Source organism: Salvia splendens, chromosome 14, assembly GCF_004379255.2.
Source record: "Salvia splendens isolate huo1 chromosome 14, SspV2, whole genome shotgun sequence".
Classification (NCBI taxonomy): domain Eukaryota; kingdom Viridiplantae; phylum Streptophyta; class Magnoliopsida; order Lamiales; family Lamiaceae; genus Salvia; species Salvia splendens.
The window spans coordinates 21,231,700-21,253,724 of NC_056045.1; the positions used below are offsets into that span (position 1 = coordinate 21,231,700).

General features: G+C 37.0%; 3 protein-coding genes across 5 annotated transcripts; all 3 read right to left on the reverse strand.

The window, feature by feature from the left end:
- Positions 1–6,391: 6,391 nt before the first annotated feature.
- LOC121764584 (LOB domain-containing protein 12-like) lies at positions 6,392–7,242 on the reverse strand. The gene is made up of 2 exons (XM_042160597.1): positions 7,023–7,242; positions 6,392–6,919 (listed from the first exon to the last, which is right to left on the reverse strand). Exons 1-2 carry the CDS (start codon positions 7,179–7,181, stop codon positions 6,551–6,553), a joined length of 528 nt encoding a protein of 175 aa, XP_042016531.1. The 5' UTR covers positions 7,182–7,242; the 3' UTR covers positions 6,392–6,550.
- Positions 7,243–11,543: 4,301 nt separating this feature from the next.
- Positions 11,544–17,032, reverse strand: LOC121763802 (protein DOUBLE-STRAND BREAK FORMATION-like). 3 transcript variants are annotated; one of them, XM_042159887.1, is made up of 6 exons: positions 16,921–17,032; positions 16,635–16,842; positions 16,077–16,220; positions 15,281–15,413; positions 14,393–14,567; positions 11,544–13,804 (listed from the first exon to the last, which is right to left on the reverse strand). In XM_042159887.1, the coding sequence occupies exons 1-5, from the start codon at positions 16,983–16,985 to the stop codon at positions 14,395–14,397; spliced, it is 723 nt and encodes a 240-aa protein (XP_042015821.1). In that variant the 5' UTR covers positions 16,986–17,032; the 3' UTR covers positions 11,544–13,804; positions 14,393–14,394. The 3 variants fall into 3 exon arrangements, with proteins under 3 accessions (XP_042015821.1, XP_042015820.1, XP_042015823.1); XM_042159886.1 differs by having other exon boundaries at positions 11,544–13,846; XM_042159889.1 differs by lacking the exon at positions 11,544–13,804 and having other exon boundaries at positions 14,423–14,562.
- Positions 17,033–18,911: 1,879 nt separating this feature from the next.
- On the reverse strand, positions 18,912–20,802 carry LOC121764332. The gene is made up of 5 exons (XM_042160370.1): positions 20,762–20,802; positions 20,526–20,719; positions 20,407–20,433; positions 19,228–20,271; positions 18,912–19,138 (listed from the first exon to the last, which is right to left on the reverse strand). The coding sequence occupies exons 1-5, from the start codon at positions 20,800–20,802 to the stop codon at positions 18,912–18,914; spliced, it is 1,533 nt and encodes a 510-aa protein (XP_042016304.1).
- Between the last annotated feature and the right edge of the window lie 1,223 nt (positions 20,803–22,025).

Genomic DNA, 22,025 nt, shown 5'->3' on the forward strand with positions numbered 1-22,025 from the left:
TTTTTGTTTATTTTAACATGGAGACCGGGAGGGTTTGGTCCCAAAACCCTATGTTACATTGTAGTCAATGAACTTGTCAGTATTTATTAGTATGTATTTACGAACACTTATCCAAATTTACGTATAATTACGTCAACTTGAATAAATCATCAATATAGGATATGCATTATTAGTGTCCGATAGAAATAAAATGGTCGCCACCGACAACTCATAAATTCAACCAACCTTCTGAATTTGAGAGTCTTCCAAATTCCAAATTCCAAATTCCAAATTCCAAATTCCGACTAATTTATTTATTTGTTCTTAATTAATCAGTGTTAAATGTAAGTTACAAAGTTAGCTAGTGAAATGTAAAAATAATAATCCCTCCGACTCACAAGAATATGCACTCTTTCCTTTTTAGTTCGTCCCACAAGAATGTGTACTTTCTAATTTTGGAAAGTCTTTTCACTCTAATGAGGTGTGACTCATTCTCCACTAACAATACTTTAATTACATTTTCTCTCTATCTCTCTTACTTTACCAATTTTACATTAAAACCCATATCGAACCCAAAGTGTATATTTTTTTGGGACGGGGGAAGTAATAATCTATAGGTACGTACCGCTTCTTGTATTATCCTAAGTATTAGTATGGGGTAATTTACGTTTTTAAATATTAATGTGCGCGTATGTTAGTGAAGAAGATGTTAGAATATGGAAATCAAATATTGTAATTAAGGAAATGATCATGTAATTAATATGTAATTGATAGCACCCAAAATTAGGGGATTCTTTACCTTATGTAAATTAGGGCAATCCTCTTATAGAGGATTGCCTCATCGATGAATAACACACAGAAAATCATCCCAACAATGTCTACTATTTTTTCCCTCTCGGTTATCCAATTAAACATGGTACTAGAGCAGGTTGAGCAATAGAGACTCAGAATTTAACATCATCATCGTCCAAATACCAATCTCGAACCCAGGCCAAGAGGCAAAAACCTGCAATCATCAGAAAAAAAACGATGTCAGAATCAGACAACGAGAATAAGAATTCGTTGGTGAATGTCCCTGACGACATCACAATGAAGTTTGCAGAGTTCCTCCGAAACCTCCAGACCATGCCAATCACCCCACGACCAACGACGGTGAATGCAGACAACCTCGGTGAAGTAGTCGTCTCAACCAAGTTATCGGGAGACAACTACCCACTGTGGGCGAACCTGATCAAACGGGCGATTGGAAAAGGCTTAACCTCCCACATCTCGAAGGGTTCAGAACCTCCGGCAGAAACCGATCCCAGCCACGAGACATGGCAAAAATTGGATCACTGTGTGTTCGGGTCGATCATCAACAACATGGAACCCGAACTCGTGAATGAGGTATCACAATACCCAACTGCTCGAGAACTTTGGGAGGGGCTAGCCGTGACATACGACAGCGGAGGCGATTCGTTCCAGGTATACGACCTACACCGAAAAGCAAGCAACATCAAACATGGAGAATTGACCCTCGAACAACTGTGGATCCGACTCCAAAGCATTTGGATGTCGATTGCTAGAAAGAAGCCAAATCCGATGAAGGACCTAGAAGATATCGTGATCTACAACCGAGAAAGATAAGACACCAGGCTCTTCCAGAACGCCTACGCGACCGTCCTCAGTCCGGGACGCCTACGCGACCGTCCGACGAGAAGCGACAAACGATGAAGTCCTCAAACCCCAGGTCACCGATGGAAGAGACCTTCAAACCAGTGGCAGAATCGGGATCGAACTTGCGTCGCGCGGTGGACGACGGCCGAGGCAAACCCCGAATCGAGGAGAGGATCGTCAAATCGACGAGAACCGGAACCGGCTTGTGTGCGGTCACTGTGGGGGGAGAAAACACACCAAAGATCAGTGCTTTCTCCTCGTCGGCTATCCCAAATGGTGGGACGTAATGAAGAAACAGAGGGCTTAGCAAAATTGGTCGAACATGGGCAATAGAGGCACTCCGGCAGCGGGAGAGAGAGATCGGGCTACCAGCACTGCAAATGCAGCGGGCAACACCGGAGCCACCACCACTGGAAGGAGAGAAACGGCCGGACCAGAGAATGCAGCGGCGGCGCAAATGGGGGAGGAAATCGCGTCGGCTAGGGTTGGCGCAGGTAATGAGGGGTTTGATTTTAAATTAAACCCCTCACCTTCACCTCTATTACAATTCGGTCCCCTCAAATCTGAAATATATGAAAAAATACCCCATTCTCTATTTATGCGGTCCCCAAATAACCTTAAATTAGAGATCGACCCCATATATTCTTACATTGTTGGAAAAAGGCCCCCAGACTCTAGAAAATTAGAATTTGAGCCTGAAATTAATTGCAAAAATAGATTTCAAGTCCTAGAAGAATATGTCTACATCCTGTAGTATGTCTGAATCCTCACATAAGGATAAGGATTGGATTTTTGATTGTGGGGCTACCGACACTATGTCATTTGATGAGTCTGATTTTACTGGGATGTCCAAACCTCACAAAAAGTACGTCCAAACTGCCAATGAGGATTTACTTACTGTCCAGGGAACAGGAACCATTCATATTTCACCCGCTCTAAAAATCTCGAACTGCCTATATGTGCCGACTTTGTCCCATAAATTATTGGCAGTCAGTCATGTCATGAAGGAACTGAATTGCACCTAACTAATGCAACCATCTTTTTGCATGTTACAGGATATTCAGACGGGGACGATTGTTGGGCGTGGCACTAAGAGAAGTGGTCTCAACTATGTGGATGAGGTAGCTCAACAGAGTATCGCGATGCGGACTCACGGATCTACAGACAGACAGGCTTGGCTATGGCATCGTCGATTAGGATACCCATCACTAGGTTATCTTAAAGTTTTGTTCCCTAGTTTTTATAAAATTACTCGTATGGATTGTGATACATGTTTTTTGGCTAAGAGTCATCGATATTCTTTTAAGTCTAATAATACCTGTGTGGACCAAGTTTTTTCCCTTATTCATTCTGATGTGTGGGGACCAGCGCCTATTATGGGCGGTCAAGGGTTTAGATATTTTATACTTTTTCATTGATGACTGTTCACGCATGACATGGATCTATTTCTTGAAATCTAAGTCAGAAGTCTTTGATAAATTTGTCCTGTTCTACACTTTCGTTCAAACCCAATATAAGAAAAATATACAAATCCTTAGATCTCATAATGGGGGGAGTATGTCAATGCCCAAATGCAATAATTTTTTGCCAAAAAGGGGCTTGTACATCAGACCACTTGCCCTCACACACCAGAACAAAACGGGGTAGCAGAACGAAAGAATAAGAAACTCCTTCAAATGACCAGAGCATACCTTATAGAATCCAAAGTCCCAAAATCCTTTTGGCCCGAAGCCATGGCCACCTCTGTCTACACCCTAAACCGTCTATCCACTAAAGGACTCAACAAAAAATTTCCTATCCAAGTCCTATCTAACCATACCCAAATACCTCTCCCACTCACCCTCGAACCAAAAATCTTTGGATGCTCTACCTTTATTCACATACCTAAACACGAGAGATCTAAGTTCTCTCCTTGCGCTGTGAAAGGTGTCTTTCTAGGATATGCCCAACAACAAAAAGGTTACTGGTGCTACGACCCCAAGACCAAACGCATGTTTATCACAATGAAATGTGATTTCGTAGAAAATGAGTATTTCTATCACCAACTTAGCGGTCAGGGGGAGGGAAATCAATCATCAGAAACTGTAAGTGACCCGCTAAGTTTGTTTCCCAGCATCCTTACCAGCCCTACGCCAAGTCCCAGTCTCGATGTGGGTCCAACAGAGAAGGTTAGCTTTAACATAGAGCAGGCCTCAAACACACTGTCAGAGGCCACTAAACCTAGTGACGAGCTCACAATCGACTCAACTGATAATCCTAAGGTAAGAAATTCCGATCCAAGTGAATCGACTGTTATTGAGACTAACCTTGAGCGTAGAGAGGAAACCATCCAAGATGAGCCGGACACATCAGAACAGCATGCCCTTCCACCACGAAGCAATAGAGGAGTGCCCCCAAAAAGATACTCCCCGGATTAGAAGGGAAGAAAAGCTCGCTACCCCATTGCCCACTCCATGACTGCCCGGATGACTGAAATGGCATGAGCATTTGAAGCTGCCCTATATGAGGATGAAATACCAAACTCAGTGGAGGAAGCAATGAAGCATAAACACTGGAGAGAAGCCATGAAGAAAGAGGTGGATGCTCTTTTCAAGAACAATACATGGGAGAAATGTGTACTACCAGAAGGGAAACGACCAGTCGGATGTAGATGGATCTTCACCATAAAAAGACGAGCTAATGGTTCAATTGAGAGATACAAGGCAAGGCTGGTAGCAAAAGGCTACACTCAGACTTATGGGATTGACTACGCCGAGACTTTCTCACTAGTAGCTAAAATGAGCACAATAAGAATTCTATTGTCTGTTGCAGCAAATCAAAATTGGCATCTACATTAGCTTGACGTTACTAATGCATTCTTGCATGGAAAACTGAAAAAGAAAGAAGAAGTATACATGGAGGTCCCCCCTAGCTATTCAAGTGAATTCGGCCTAAGAGAAGTATGTCTCCTAAAGAAGACGTTGTACGGTCTGAAACAATCACCTAGAGTGTGGTTTGGAAGGTTCAGCCAAGCAATGCAGAATTATGGATACCAGCAAAGCAATTCAGATCATACTCTTTTCCTCAAGAAAGAAGGTGACCACATAACTTGTCTCTTAATCTATGTGGATGATATGATAATCAGAGGAAATGACACAGCTGAAATCAAGAAGCTACGAGAAAATCTTTCCCAAGAATTTGAGATGAAGGATCTAGGAGACTTGAAGTACTTTCTGGGAATTGAGGTTCTACGATAAAAAAGGGGGATATTCCTGTGACAGAAGAAGTACGTCCTCGATCTACTAATAGAGACGGGGTTACTAAAATGCAGCCAGCAGAGACACCAATGGTACAAAACCATGGTTTGAAGATAGAGGAAGGAGCAAAATCAACAAACAGAGAACGCTACCAACGCTTGGTTGGTAAATTGATCTACCTAGCTCATACAAGGACAGATATCACATATGCAGTTGGAGTGGTAAGTCAATACATGCACAGTCCGCAGGAAGAGCACATGAATGATGTGATAAGGATAGTGAGATATCTTAAAGCGACAGTTGGCTACGGAGTCCTGCTAAAGAGTGAAGGACAATTGGAAGTCTCTGGCTACACCGATGCTGACTGGGCAAGCAATCCAAACGATCGAAAATCAACAGCCGGGTACTTCATGTTCATAGGAGACAACCTTGTCACTTGGAGGAGTAAAACACAGAAAGTAGTCGCACTCTCTAGTGCTGAAGCTGAATTTCGAGGGGCAAAAAGTAGAATAACTGAAATCATGTGGATACGAAGGCTCCTGACAGAAGTAGGCTTCCCACCTACTCGGAAGAGTCAACTGTTCTGTGACAACAAGGCAGCAATCAGCATAGCCGAAAATCCAGTCCAGCACGACCGTACGAAGCATGTGGAAATTGATCAACACTTTATCAAAGAGAAGATAGAGAAGGGAATTATTGAGTTGCCCTTTGTCCGCTCAGAAGATCAACTGGCAGACATCCTAACCAAAGCTGTCCACTCGAAGGTGTTTGAAGAAGTATTAGGCAAGCTAAGCATCGGAGATGCCGTCACTTAGCTTGAGGGGGAGTGTTAGAATATGGAAATCAAATATTGTAACTAAGGAAAGGATCATGTAATCAATATGTAATAGATAGCACCCAAAATTAGGAGATTCTTTACCTTATGTAAATTAGGGCAATCCTCTAGATTAAGAGGATTGCCCCATCGATGAATAACACACAGAAAATCATCCCAACAATGTCTATTGCTTCTTCCCTCTCGGTTATCCAATTAAACAGAAGATGGATTTCATATATAGATTTTTTAGGGAGTTTGATTTCTTAGAAATTAGAATCAGTTCATGCATATATAGCAATATAGTATAGCATGTATATGAAGATGATCTCTCTCTCTCTCACACACACACTCGACATTTCCTTCATTCATACTTCAAGTCTAGCTCAAATTTTGCACAATTAAGGTAATGTGTTTTCTAAGCAATGCCAACAAATCTCAATGCTGCTTTTCGAAACTCTAATTTAACAAGCCCATGTGGGACTTGCATTTTTATAGGAAGACCACTTATTTTAATTAGCATAAACTAGGTCATCAAGAACACATTAGACTCACTACAAGAAATTTAGGGGAGGGCACAAAGTCAAAAGTAGTAGTTGAGAATTACAACTATGGGGAGAATTAAAACTTTGAACATAATGAAGCTAGTTAGATTAATTAAAATTGTTCAAAATCAATACACACAATAGCTAGCTAGGTCCCTCTATTCCGTCCGAGCCTTGTATAAGCCAGTCTCACAAGTACATATCAGAACACAACATACCGATGAAACTAAATACAAGAACACCACAAATGGTCACGCGAAGCTACATTCCAAAAGCAACCCTGGCTAGCTAGCTAATGAACTAACTCCCTACTCATTAAATCAAGTCCAAAGGGACTCTCTCTTGAGAGGATCTTGCATCACATTATTAGTAGAACTAGTGGAAGCAAAGCTAAGATAGTGTTGGAGGCTACTAAAGTTAACAAGAGAGGACTTGTCATCTTCACCGCTATGATGATCATTGTTATGAGTCATCAACGGAGGCGGCTGCTGCTGCTGCTGCTGCTCTTGCTGCATCTGAATGCAAAGTATCTCTGCTTGAGCCACTGCTAGCTGCATCTGCAGCTGAGAAACTTGATTCTGCAGAAACGAAATCGCCCCAACGCAGCCGTACACAGGGTCCCTCATCCTAGCATTAGCCTCATACACTAAGCTACTCACTGCATCTCCTCTTTGATGAAAAGGGAGCTCCTGAAAATAACCAAAATTAATTTTATTTTTTAATTTTTTTAAAAAGTAAACCCTAAAAACAAGTTTTTTAGCAAAAAAAAAAAAATCAAGAAAATGATCAAACCTGCAGCATCTTGCTCACATTGCTAGCTCCAAACACCTTGTGAACGATGGCGAACTTGTGAGGATCGTCGGGGGGGAAATAAGGGGAGAAAATGCAGTCTTTTGCGCAGCGTCTCCGGAGGAGTTTGCAGGAGGCGCAGGGCGAAGTTCCTCCTCCCATTTTTGGGTTGTGGTGTTTTACTTTTTTTTTGTAGGAAGATTTTGATTTTTTTTTGCCTTAGGTTTTGTTGTGGTGGAAACAATTGTAGTAAGGTTGTGAGAATGGAGAAAGGGTATTTATAATGGTAGGTGTTATAGTCCACCATGGAAATCGTTCCATGATTAAATTATAAATACGTGTGTGTTTATCTTTTTTCAAATCTAAGCGAATTTCTTTTCAGTATTAAAAAAATGGTTGAGTACATGTTAGGGAAGATTGAAGGCCACAGTTCTTAATTTGCATGTATTTATGGTGGCAATAATTCAAAAATTAATGAAATAGTAACTCGCTACTTGTTTTATTTTAAAGTTTGTTTCTTTATTGACCAAGGAAGAAAACATGGGAGTTCAAATGACATTTGCTTAAAATTAAGATTAATAAGATTATATGATAAGTGCATTGAACCAATTAATTACATATGCCAATAAATCTTCTATTAAATATCAATGTTGTACATAGATAACCTATCTAATCACATGAGCTTTCAAGAAACGAGCTTGTGATTAGTGAACATGTGTTATATAGTAGAATTGTATTAGTTTGAGCACTAGCTCGAAAGCCTAAGAGGTTTTAATTGTTTATTAGGTTTAACCACAAGTATCGAACCCGCCTTTAGCGGAATCCGACTATTCCTGCTTGATCGGGTTTGCGGATTAAAACCGAAAGTCTCCCAGCGGGTGGCGAAATTTGAACTCGTGATCTCAAGATCACCACAGCTACGCGCTGGCAACTACGTTATGACCTGTTGGTTAAGAGTTTTTAATTTAATTGGCCATAAGTTCGAAATCCTCAAATAGTTACAGTCTATGATGAGATGTGACATCGGCTAGATCATGAGAGGTTGACCACCGCCATGAGAAAAATTAGCCATCCATGCAAAATTGGTTTCTTTTTTCCACATTGCCCTTATTTGACTTTTTTTTTCATTTTCCTTTTTCCTCTTTTGCATTTCTGTTTATAGGGGTATTATATAGTATAAGCACATGTATACACACAATTAATTAGTCAATAGCTTGATTGTGTGAAGAAAGAAAAACAAAATGAATTGGAATTGGGAATAATAATTGTTTAAAGAATAGGGAAAGACAAAAGCAATAAATTGGTGGGAAGAACTAGGGTTAGGGTTTAGCACATTGTATGTAGCATGAAACGAGGGAAGACCGGAGCGAGGGAAAGATGAGTTCGACGTGAATGTTTGTTGGGAGGGCATTCAATTCACATCATACACATACTACTATATAAATCGTCCATTTTTTTTTCATTATCTCAATAACATTTTTCATTTCATTTCTTCTTTTTTTACAATTAACGATATTTATATACAAACTTGCATGAAACTATTTTACCGTATGTCAATTCAATATTCTAATTCAAGGTGAATCAAGAACCACATCGACTATAAATCTAACATCATATTTATATTTACAAATATATCACTAAAAATCTAAAATATGGTTTTGGATTTGGATTTTACCCATACGGTCTCACACAAATTTCCTCCACAAACAAAACAACAATGAATAAACTGAAATTTTGAAAAGTTTATGACTAAATATACGCCGACCAATAGAAGTATAATTTCATTTATTTATTTTTAATTGGATGGGAGATTTGATGTGAGATTTGATATTCATATCATAACCCTTGATATAAAGTAGATAAGTATAAAAAATTGAGTTATAATTAATCTCTAGTAGTAATATTTATTTTAGTTAGAACTTACACACATGTAGTATGTGTGACTTAAACACTCAATTTATTAGTTAGAAGAAAAATATCTTACTAACTAAACTTTGAAAGCATTTTACCAATTAAATTGTGTTTCATTGTCTGAACGTGTCTAACTAAATTGTGTTTCATTGTCTGAGCGTGTCTTTTGTAAGTACTAGAAACAAATACTTTTTCTAAAGATAAAAGGAGTTGGCATTTGAGCCTTTCTCAATATAAATGGAGAAAGATCTATGGCAACGATCATTTAACAAATATCTAGATTTATATGATAAATTACGTTTACTCGAGATGTTAGATTTAGTTTCTATATTGGAGTTATATGATTAAAAAAATGATCTAAAATTAAATGTGTGTTCTTATCATGTAGTATTATTTATTCAATCTTCGCTATCAAACACGCACTTTAGCATGATATATACAATGTCAGAGTATATCTTTCACACCATGTTTGGTTAGGTTGCTTGATTTTTAGAATCTGGCGTTAAAGATGTCACAAAGCACCCTTATATAACAGAGGTATTTTATATCAGACATTGAACTACATTGTTCAATGTCATTAGATTTACAACCAAACACAAAAGAGTTTGAAAATAAACTTTTCATAACTGTATGAAAAAACAACTAACACTACTAACGCTAACTTTTCATAAATATATGCGGTCGAATTGTCAAATTCAAATCTTAAATCTTATGATGTAAGTATTGTGTACACATGAATTTATTCGTGTAATAAACGACTGTAAACAGAGAGGCATAAGCAATTAAAATTAGTAAAGAAGCACGATGAAGAACACATTCACTGCATACTCACATATATAAATCAAATAACAATAAATGAGGAAGTTAATAGATCCGACATGAGACTGAAATCTAAGAGTACAAACTTTCAAACAAATAGACCATTATAAATTAATGTAGAAAACTGATATACAAGTGAATATGATCATATGGATTAAGCTACAATGACTGAAATCTAACAATAATGACTGTTGTTTTTCTTTTCTTTTTTGTTGTTTTTCTATTTTCTTTTTTCCATATATGATAAATTAAATCTACCGTTGTGCCACAAACTTAATCACTCGAAATATTTGAACACCCCACTTGAAATCATTTATGTCCATTTAAAAATAAAAATTCATCTTAATCGGATTGAGAAATCTAAATAGAGCATAAACTAGCTAGAACACCTAATCAACTATATGGTCTTATAACAAATCTTTGAATTGATTCGAGCACTAGTACAACATTAATTTAATTTAAATATTTTGTGATGGTACATGAAATGATAATAATTAAATAATGATGATCAATAAGTAATAAATTGTTGGTGATGGCTCATTAATTGAAATTGTCATCATCTTGTGCTAGTGTATGATCACGAGGGGGGGTTTTGTGAAAAACTCTATTTCTAATAAATTAGAAGGGATTCCCTCAGCCTCGTATTTAATGCACATCACATGATTCCAAGCTTCTATTCTGCCATTCCGAGGAAAACAGCTCTCCTTCCCCACCTCTCTTATTCACAGTTTTTATATTTAATCTCTACATTATTTATATTTCAAGTATACTTTATTCATTCTCTATGACACCCTCTATTACTAGTTGAAAGAAATGTACGTATACGTAGTCTAGTACTAGGGTTTGATAAGAGTGATAATATTAATACAACTGAATATTACTCCTAGTTTTATTCAAATTGTTTCCTCTTTAAGGACGTTTAGTTATTGTGAGTGTTCAATGATGCACACTCAAACTCCATATTAAATCATTAATTAGTTTTTGCAAGGACTTTGGAGTGTGATATTATCCACTTTGAGTTCTCGGGTCACTCCCCAAAAAGTTTCATACTAAAAGAGTAGGGGTTGCACTTATATATTACTTGCACATCTTCTAATCCTCCTATGTGGAACGGTATGCACCTTTAAACTCCATATTAGTATAATATTGTCTGTTTTTGGCAAAACTCTTTCTATTTTGCTTTAGGGACATTCCCCAAAACTACCTCATACTAGTGTTGCCCACGGTTCCAAAACCGCCGGTTCCGGTTCGGAACCGCCGGTTCCGGTTTATAGGAATTCGGAACCGGAACCGAACCGTGAGGCTATTTCACGGTTCCGGTTCAAAAACCGGCGGTTCCGGTTCGGAACCGCCGGTTTTCGGACGGTTTACACGGTTCCGGTTCGAAAACCGACGGTTTCACGGTTCGGTATTTTTTTTCTATGTAATTTGAAATTTGGACTTATATAATAAATTGGAACAAGACAATGGATAATTTAAATGGAAATAAGGCGACTAAGGTGAAAATGATATCAATTTTATTGAATTTGAGTTGTAACGGACAACTATACATTACAATTTACAATACATATACAAGTATACAACATACAACAATGTAATATAATTTACAAGTGTCTTCGGAACGTAAATAAAAAAAACATGACATGGGGGGATAATGCATGAATTTGAATTCAAAATCAAAATTAAAAAAAATTGAATTTTAGAAAACCGGCGGTTTTGGCGGAAAACCGTCGGAACCGTCGGAACCGCCGGTTTCACCGCCAAAACCGCCGGTTCGTTCAACAAACCGTCTGCCTCGTGTTCCGCACCGGAACCGAAAACTGCCGGTTTCACGGTTAACCGCCGGTTTCCGGTCCAAAAACCGCCGGTTTTGACCGACAAAACCGGCTGAAAAAGCTGCCCCCGCTGTCGCCTCGGTTTTCTCACCGGAACCGTGAAACCGCCGGTTAACCGGCGGTTCGGTGACGGTTCCGGTTCGAAAAATCTTGAACCGGAACCGGACCCGGACCATGGTTCCAAATGCGACGGTTCCGGTTCGGAAAAATTGACACGGTTCCGGTTCGGAACCGGAACCGGTGGGCATCTCTACCTCATACTAATGGAGTGGGGGGTTGAATTTATATATTGTTTGCACATTTTCTGATTCTCCCATATGAGATGATTTGAACTCCAACATTTATAGATATTTTTATCTATCATTACTTAGATTTTTCCAGTCACACTCTTTTAGTGGAATATAATTCAAGGAAAATTAGCTAGTGAAAGTGCTCTGTGATAATATTCCCAAAATTGTGAACCATCCAAATAAACAAGATTTAGCCTATAGTATTTTTTTATCTATCTCATCACGTAACCATCATGGTAGAGTAATAGTTCATTAATTCATAGTCAATATCTTGTACCAACTATATATAGGAACACAATTAAAATTGAAAGCATATAGTGGAGTACTTTTTAAAGCATGTAAGACAATAGATTTTAACAAAATACTTAACAAATACTCCACGCCACAGGATCTTAGCTCTCGCATCATTATTTTGTATTGCAATCAGTATAGCCCCAAAATGAGATGGAAGTATCGTCATAAAAATATAATCCATCATTAATTTAGAGTAATTGCAGGGTGATCAGGGGGGCAAAGACTAGTCAAGATTAGACTAATTAGTAAAGCCAATTTTGTTGAAATATTTACACACAGACACACACAGTATTAAGCTCTTGAAACGCGCATTTTGAAAGGAACTCAAGTTTCAAGCAAGCGCGACGGTGTGTGGTGAGACAGGATGAGAACCTTGTAATGTTTGTTTAATTAATTAATGCGTGTGGAAGCGTGTTTCCTTTGTTTTGTTTCGATTAAACTAAGTCAAAAACACAGACATCTTCACCCTCTTGGACGAAATAAATAAAACGTGGTGACCTTCGATGCGACACCCATTTAATGCGCGTTTTCTGATATGGAAGATTCCATTTTCAAACCAACCCACTACAAACGGTGCAACCCTATTTTCATTTTATTTCTAATTAATTGTTTTTTTTTATCGATTTTGTCTTTGAGTTGAGGTGGGAAGTTTCTAGACACGTGTTATTTTTAGATGCTTCGACGACCAATCTATTGGCTCGTAATTTCATATTACTGTACACTTCTTTCTAGGGATGACAGTGGCTTAATATAGATGATCAAAACGTTACATGAGTTTGGCATTTAGGTTTATCACATTACTGGTATTACCGTGTCGAAAAACAAAAATTACCTTGTTCAGCTGTAATAATAGGTATTTTCTAGATTTTGTAAGATATCATAATTCCCTTTTCATATAACATTGTGTTTCTACGTGTAATGATATACTACTTCCTTCATCTCCTTCGTCCCAGCTCAAGTGATTAATTTCTTTTTAGCCGTTGTTTTACAAAAACGATAATAAATAGTTAAAGTGGAGTCAAAGTAAAGTAAAAGAGATAATAATGTAGAAGAAAACTTATTATACATCATTCTCTCTTACTTTACCTTCTCTCCATTTTAACTATTTATTACGGAGTATCATTATCCCCAAACACGTGTCGAAAAACACTTGGAGTATTTATTATGTTTGCATTTGATAAAGTATCCATGATAATACGAAATGTCAATCCTTCTTCTATGTTTGTTTATATAAATATTGCACTATGAATCCGATTCGAAGTGTTTATATCTCCAATTTGATCAATCTCTAAAGCATCATCCACCTCACCTCATAATTGCAGGAAACATGTTTGGTCATCAGTGCGTGTGTTGGCCTAGTGTTTAACGTTCGAAGCAAAAAGTCTAGGGTCCGATTCCATTGTAACGCGTTCTTTTAAAATTTCTATTTATTTAACCATAAAATAATAGTGTTTGATCTAATTCATGTGTTAGGTGTGTGACTAAAGGATAATAGGATTCTAACCTTGTTTATCATTCTTGATTCCACGCTACCGTAGGCACAATCCCAAGTGGAAGAAGGGAAATTAACTAGTTGTGCAGGATAACATAGGCACGTGACCGAATGGACTTCATTTCATCACAAGCCAATGCTTAGCTGCATTGTCATATTAGTAACTCGGAATTAATTGCAGATTCCCTGTGACAATAAGTTACAGAATATAAAAGAGAGAAAAAAAGAAGTTAGTGCATTAAGTAAGACAGACAGACACAGACTGGTGTGCTAGTTTCAAATTGTAGGATAAAATATCCTGCCTGCCTATTGTGCAAACTAGTTGAAAGTGGCTTGCAAGTGTAGGATAGCAATCAATTGAAATATAGCTAATTTAACCAATTGTTTTTCCTAGAGAATCTAGACGATACTTATCAACGCCGTCCAGATTTATTAAATATGAGCTGTGATATGATCTGGTATTTGAAAAAGATTTTCATTATTCTCTACATTTCATCCCAAAAACTGTTTACTATGATAACTACTTAAATCGCACATTGCTATGGTGCTAAGTGCTAACTAACGACAGCTTAGGTGAGGGCCAGCGCCTCATTTAAATTTCAGTTGAAGCAGTGGGATCAAAAACGGAGGAAATTTTGGTTAAAGATATAATGTGAGTTGCCATTATTCTTAATCAAGAAATAAATAACCAAATGAGAAGTGGAAGGGGTACCACTTAATGGTTCAACTTACCTTCATCGGGATAACCTTCGAAGACTTTGATATTCATGCAATTTCCGCAAATTATGCGTTTTGATCCCACTTCTAAACCGAGAACTTCCTTTTTGTGATTCAGTAGGGATGGTTAACTGTTGTGCACTCTCCTTAACTTTTTTCCACTTCGAGTATGCTTTAGCCTGTGCCTGGACTACTCAGTTACAAACATCAACATGCACAGTCAGGTAGAACCAGCTAAATAGTCATTAATTATATTTTCACAGAAGAGCAGACAAAAAAATCTACAGAGTAATTGCATTGAGGTAGAAAAGTATAAAGTTCTGAAATATAATATACAAACGTGCATTTCAGTCTAGTTTCGCCCCATCCAAATTGAAACAATAAGCTGAATGCTTCATGTAAGTTACAGTATTTATGTGAACCTCAAAGAATGTGTTCCAAATTTATAGAAACTCTACCATCTGTATGTGAGCTCAACTCTAAGATTTAACGGTTTTCATTTTCTATATGTTCGGTATCCTTGTTCTGCTTAAGGAATAAATAAGATCTGTGGTGCACTACGGATCATACAATTCATGAACTCTCAATCCCAGGCCAGATTTCTACCAAAATGTTCATAAATTCCAATATTCTGCCTCTTACTTTTAAATGCTTTCTTGACCAGGACCGTTCTTTCACCTCTCATAACAGATAAATGCATGCTATCTTGCAATATTCCAATACCGGCACATAACTTAAAGGCTACACACAGATATTAGCATCCAGATTGGACCTTATAACTGATCTGCATAACTGAACTGCAGTAGTAGTTCATGTTACCCCTAGTAATTTAACCAAGCTTGAGCATCAAATCTCTAACAAATGAGCTTGAAATTATCAGGAACCGGTGCTCAAAATATGTACCAGATTGTGAAGAAATCTTGAGCAAAGCATCATCCTTCAATCTACCGATTTTTTCCATCACATTCACATCATGGAACAAATAATCTGATTCCAGGTGAACAGCGCCTGAGGACATACGTGCCTTTTCACATGCCTTCAATAAGAAAGTTACAATGAAAATTCTGTTAATCATCTTTTATCTCGGTTATACCAACGCTGTTCCACACAATCAATACAACATCACATGAGAAAAGGGTACAGGATCACTGTAAAACATATTCAACAAGATGCAATCAGCAACCCTCAAACTGTTAACATCGTTATCAATAACTCGTATCACTTACATATAAAGAGATAAGACTATATTACAACATTAGAACAGAAAAATCTAACCCTGTTGCAAATTATAACTAATATAATCGTGTTAAAAGTTGCTTGGCATCAAATCAGATTAACAACATAATCTTAAGCCAAATATCCAGTTATATACTAAGTACTACTTAAAAGATATGTCTCATGTTATCAACTCCACAGAAACATAAAATTGTTAAGTACTAGTACAACTCTTGTTTCAGAGTCTCTGAGATATTGAAATGGGTTCATCATATATAATTATAAAGAAGAACTGCAAAACACCAGCACATTCATATATACGGACAATTATCTCAATAGTGGATCTGATTCACGGTCAGCTGTAGAAATTTCTAATGCAAGAATGACTGAGATTTTGTTTCATCCATATTTGGAGATCTGAAAACAACCAACAAGATACAAGTGGAATGTCCACATCAGTCGTCACCAGAATTTCAAAGTTTACCTGATTTGCAATGGAATGGTATCCATTTTCAAGTGAATGCTCAGTGAAGGTGAGCCATTCTTTAGAAGTGACTTGAAGATAAGGGTGAATACTAGCCATCTCGTCTCGTAGAACCAATGCTTCATATCTCAAGGCCAAGCAACTCTGCAAAATATCTGATCACTCAATCCCAAAGGTGAAGAATATGATACTGGTCAATACTCCAAACTGGTATATTTGCGATTGTAAATTTGTGAGGATCGTTTTATCAGAAACATGTATTGTCGACAACAACTTTTGGTAAATCAAGACGATGATATAAGATGACATTGACAAGTAAACACAATAGTCTCGTTGGATGTAAAAGAATAATAGAGCTTGTCACTAACAGCGATCTGTAATTTCGTTGTTACAGAAGCATTACCAAGTACTCCTACATTCCTTAGTACTGTACAAGTTTCCGCAATCTAGTGTAAATTTACACGTATTTTATAATTTCATGCGAAAATTCATCACAAACGATCCAATTTGTCTATAACGGAAGAATTAAACAATAGAAACAGTTAATTGAGCTATTACCTCGACGTCGCCAATCATAGCAAAAACACGAATCAGAAACTCAGCACATGTAAGCTTAATCTCGACTGGTTCTTCCGCGATTTCACCGAAGATAAGAAGAGATTCATCTCTCATGAACCGTTTCAAAACCGATTTGAAATCAATCGACGACTGCACATCTTTTGAAACTAAAATCGACTCGAGAACTCGAATTGTTACATCATCAACCCTGAGAAAATGATCCGATTTCAAATGCGGTTGACGAACTAGAGCTACATATTTCCGATAAATATATGAGTATTCTAACCTTCGATTTTGAATCCGAGAGCGAAAGAGGGAAATTTCCTGATATATTGTAGCTGAGTGCGGCATTTTCCGAGATATTGACGGTTGGGGATTTGAATGGCCACGATTTATATATGTTGAGTGTTGAACACGCGAACTTGCATTTAGATGGCTACTAGTATTTCATACTCATATTTATGTATACTAGTTTTCCCACCCGTGTTATGCACGGACCAAATTATCTTCAGAAAATAATAAAATATATATTTTTTTAAAATAAAATATTATTGAATTTTTTTAATATTCATCAATAAAAACTATTGAAATATTGTATAAATATGATTATTAACATTTCAAAATAATACTTTTACTACTACATCTATTAATCTACCGGTCTCCTATAACGGAAAGATATGAGGGAAAGAAGTAGAAATAGAATAGGATATACAAACATAAGATTGATAATTACTAAACACAAAAATAAATTAAATACTTCTTATAAATTCGAACAACAACACATAGAATTCAAACATCTTCTTAACAAAAACGTTACAAACATCTCTCTAACGCAAGTAATTCATACATTTTGAAAGACTTCTTTGTATACAACATTAAGAGTAGAATTACTTCTACTGTCAATCTCATCCCCACAAACTAAAATCTTCAATCATTCACGACTTGTGACTTAGATATAGCAACATAGAGTTGTCCATGACTGAAGATCGGTTTTTAAAAAAATAATCCAACATGGGACAATGATTGGCCTTGACTTTTGTTAATGGTCATTGCATATGACACAGCCAGAGGAAATTGGTGTCGTTGGAATTTGAAAGGTAGCCTTGGATCAGACTGTATCAATGACATTCGCGGAATCAGAACCTTATCACCAATATTATGACCCCCAAGACACGCGCCTCCAAAACATAGTCACCTAAACGGGTAATTATCAATCTAGTGCCATTACACAAGCCATTAGAATGATCTATGTTTCTTAACAACATCACAGGAGTTCCAACTTTCAACATCAATTCATGATTAGGGGTACCCGAACATTTCAAATATTCAAAAATTCAACATAATGAATCTCAGCAGAATCATTCGAAGTGGAATCTGAATTTGAAATGCTATCAGGGCTCAAATATACACGCCCTTGAGACTGATCCATCGAAATCATGAATTGGTTAACCTCATCAACAACATCAAGCGTAGGAGCAAGTATAGCACGATCATGCAAACAATTGCTCAACTCTTCTGGATCCATATAGGAATGGTATATGTTTTCAACAATGGTTTTAAGAGGATCTCCAGAATTAGATAAAACAATGTCGGAAGGAAGATCTATAACGACTTCACCATCATTCGGACCACCAACAACTCCATCACCTATAGAAGCAACCCAAAATGAAAATTCCTTCAACTTAGAAGCTTCATCTGGTTTTTCGACACTCAACAGTCTCATGTTTCTGGCCAACCTCAAAACTGTACAACTACTCCAGAGATATGATGAGTTAATGGTGGCATTCACAACATTATGCCGACTCCCTTTAGGAACAACAGGTAAAATTTGTCTAAAATCACCACCAAAAACTATAGTTTTTCCACCAAATGGTTTGTGCATACTGGACTCACTACACACACGAAGAATATCTCTAAGAGTCCTATCAACGGACTTCTATGCAATGCTTATGAATCATCAGAGCTTCATCCCATATGATAAGTTTTGACCTTATGATAAGCTCAGCAAGATCAGTACCTTGTTTAATATTGCACATAGAATCTTCATTAACATTGATAGGAATCTTAAAGCGTGAGTGAGCAGTTCTACCCCCCAGGTAACAATAAAGAAGCTATGCCACTGGATGCCACATTTAACACAATTCCTCCTTTCGAACGAATCCCTGCTGACAAAGACCTCCAAATGAATATTTTTCCGGTACCCCCATACCCATAAACAAAAAACATTTTTCCTTCATTCGAATTCACAGACGAAATTATGGTATCATGAACATTAAGTTACTCATCTGTAAACTTTGATAGAAATTCCAAGTGTTCTCTTCCTAAAGCATCACGATCGTATGACAACTCATCACTGATCAAAGTATTTTGAAATGTTTCAAAATACTGTGGTTCTGGATACGGCATACCATGGTAGTCATGCAAACTTTTACCAACGTTCATTAATAATTTCTCAACATCGGCTAACACAATATTATGAATTTCATCATCGCTCAGCACCAAATCTGAAGTAAGAAAAAACTGTATATAATTTTTTGTATATAAAACAAAAATATTTAAAAAACACAACAAAAATATTTCAGTTCATAAATACCTGGTCGATTCCTTAATTTTCTTTGATTATAAACAACATCATCAGATAAATGTTTCCAATACTTTTTCCATAAAACATCCAGTCGAGATACAGATTCTGATGACAACAGACTTACAAATTGCAATCTCAGTGAATGAGCAGACGACCAAAAAGAAGCCTCAACAATTCCATCAATATACTCCTTATTGTCATCCAACAATCCTAAAGCGAAGCATGCATCTCTAAATGAATCACACTGAACACCATTAACAAATCTAAGATCCTCATAACATTTAGCTCTCTTAACAATATTCAACAAACATCTCAAGTAATACATATCACCAGATCCGGGAGCAACATAAAATAACCTCCCAACCGAATAACGTTGTTTTCTAGGTTGCCAATGATCCTTCTTCCATACAAACTTGGTTGGAAATTCACCATATGTCAAATTTCTACCTTCAGAATATAACTTATTTGCCTCCATCCAACCTAAGAACTTACTCTCATGAATCGTCCTACGATTGAAGACGTTATCTAAAGAATCGGCTTCATAAAAAATGACATGATGTTCATTAGAGAGATGAAAACTCAACCGTTCAACAGAAGGATCCTTGTATTGAATCTCAAATCCAAAAGTTCTCCAACCAGCTTCACATGAAAATACATATCTACAATCATAATACAAACTAACTTCATCCAAATTCTTTTCAGCACCATCAACACCAGATTGGAAAAAAGAAGTCCTCACCCTATCATAACCCTTATGTACATATTTGAACAAATACTTGATTGAACGGGACTGATTGCACCACTCGACATTAATATGACCACCATATTTCACAAGGAGAAAATGATTGTGAGGCACAACATATCTGTTATCCAAAGAAACACCATCCTTCAACACAACCCGACCATTATCTCTACGCCTATAAATGGGATAACCATCATCATTAAATACTGTATCAGAAACAAATTTCTTCGGATAATACATAGTACAACGTCCATCACGCATGCAATGGGATGATTTTAAACCACACCACACGAACCATGCATCATAAGTTCCTTAACGCACTCATAATCATAAAGATCAATCAATGGATCAGGAATTTCACATATATAATCTCATCAATGCGTCGTGGATGAGGTTGCTTATCCTCATTGCTTAAAAAAGCAAAATATGTGCATGAGACAATCCACCTTTCTGAAACTCAATGGTGTAAATAACTGCATCACAAAAAATAAAAAGAATATGGTTAAATTGTACGATAATATCCTTAAATTCATATTTAATAAGATTAAAAAATATAAAAATGAACCTGCTTTAATGGCTCCAAATATTTTCTTAGTCTTCACATCCCTTATGAAACCATCCAACTTCACTTTAAACATCCTACTAACGATATCAGGACGATCATCTGATTTTAGAACCCTAGACCTAACAAACCTCTGAATCTCAGGCCACTTAGGATTGCAGGTAAATGTTATAAAAAGATTTGGATATCCAATCCATCTACATATAGCCATCGCATCTTGATAATTCTAAATCATATACCGGGCACCAACAACAAAACTGGAAGGCAATATAACACCCATGTCTGGAACTATCGGTTTCACCACGTAGAACGGCCTCCTCTAACCCGCTATAGATTTCAGCACGCAATTTCTTTTGTTGCGTTCGAACAAACCTTAACCGACCAGATTCAATCATAGTGTATGCATCCACAATAAATTGTTGATACAATCACTTTGCATACAAAATAATAGAACACTCAGTAACTTTATCATGCATGCGGTACGAAAAAAACTCTTTTGAGCTAACTCTCTTTCTATTGCTCGACGTGGATGTAGAAGAATCAGAAAAGCCTATGAATTATGTATAACCATCCTCCCCATATGGGAACAACAACGGATATTGCAATGCAAGATAAGAAGGATGAAGTTCACTAATCCTTTGAAGCTTTCCTGACAGTTTTTCAACAATAATGTCTCTATCACCCAATGCGTGGTCAAAATCGCCAACCACAAGCATGGCTACCTCAGAAACAGAAGGTAGGTTATAAGTCCTTCCATCCCTACCTCTTTTACGAAGCAATCTCAATTTCACATTTGGTGGATTATCTTGATTGATCATTTCTTTAGCCAAACGAAAAGATTTCACCAACACATTATACTCATCCAACATAAATTGTAGGTCAAGTACAATCTCAGAATGAAGATTATTGGCATCATCTCTCTCCCTGAAAAAATAATAACTACATCAAAATACAATATAAAAAAATTAACTAAAATTTAACACAATTTTCATTTAAATAAAAAGACATACCTCACTGAGACAATTCTATTATTGATCTCATTATCTGTGTCATAAATATACTATTGAGCAAACTTGGGAAATTCACCACGCAGCGGAAGCATACTACCAATTAAGTGGTAATTTTGACCGTGTAATCGAAACACATGAGGAGAACCACCTGTGTTAACACTATTAGCAATTTTACCTCCTAAAGAAGTAAAACAAAACATAGAATTATCTGAACGAATGTTTTTCAAGAAGTGGTTACTTTTGGCATCGTTAGAAAACATTAAACACAATAAAACATCAGGTGGCCTGATCGTTAGAGGAATCTCAATATTCCCATTCATACAACAAAGAGAATATCTCGGACTCTTCGGTTTATTCGGTTTGCCAAGACGTTCCTCGTACCAAAACAACGCACCACAATGCGAACAGGAGAACAATGCGTCACCAATATTCCAATAATCTACAGTTAAATATTAAAAATCAGTTTATTCGTATTTTTATAACACGTTTTCAA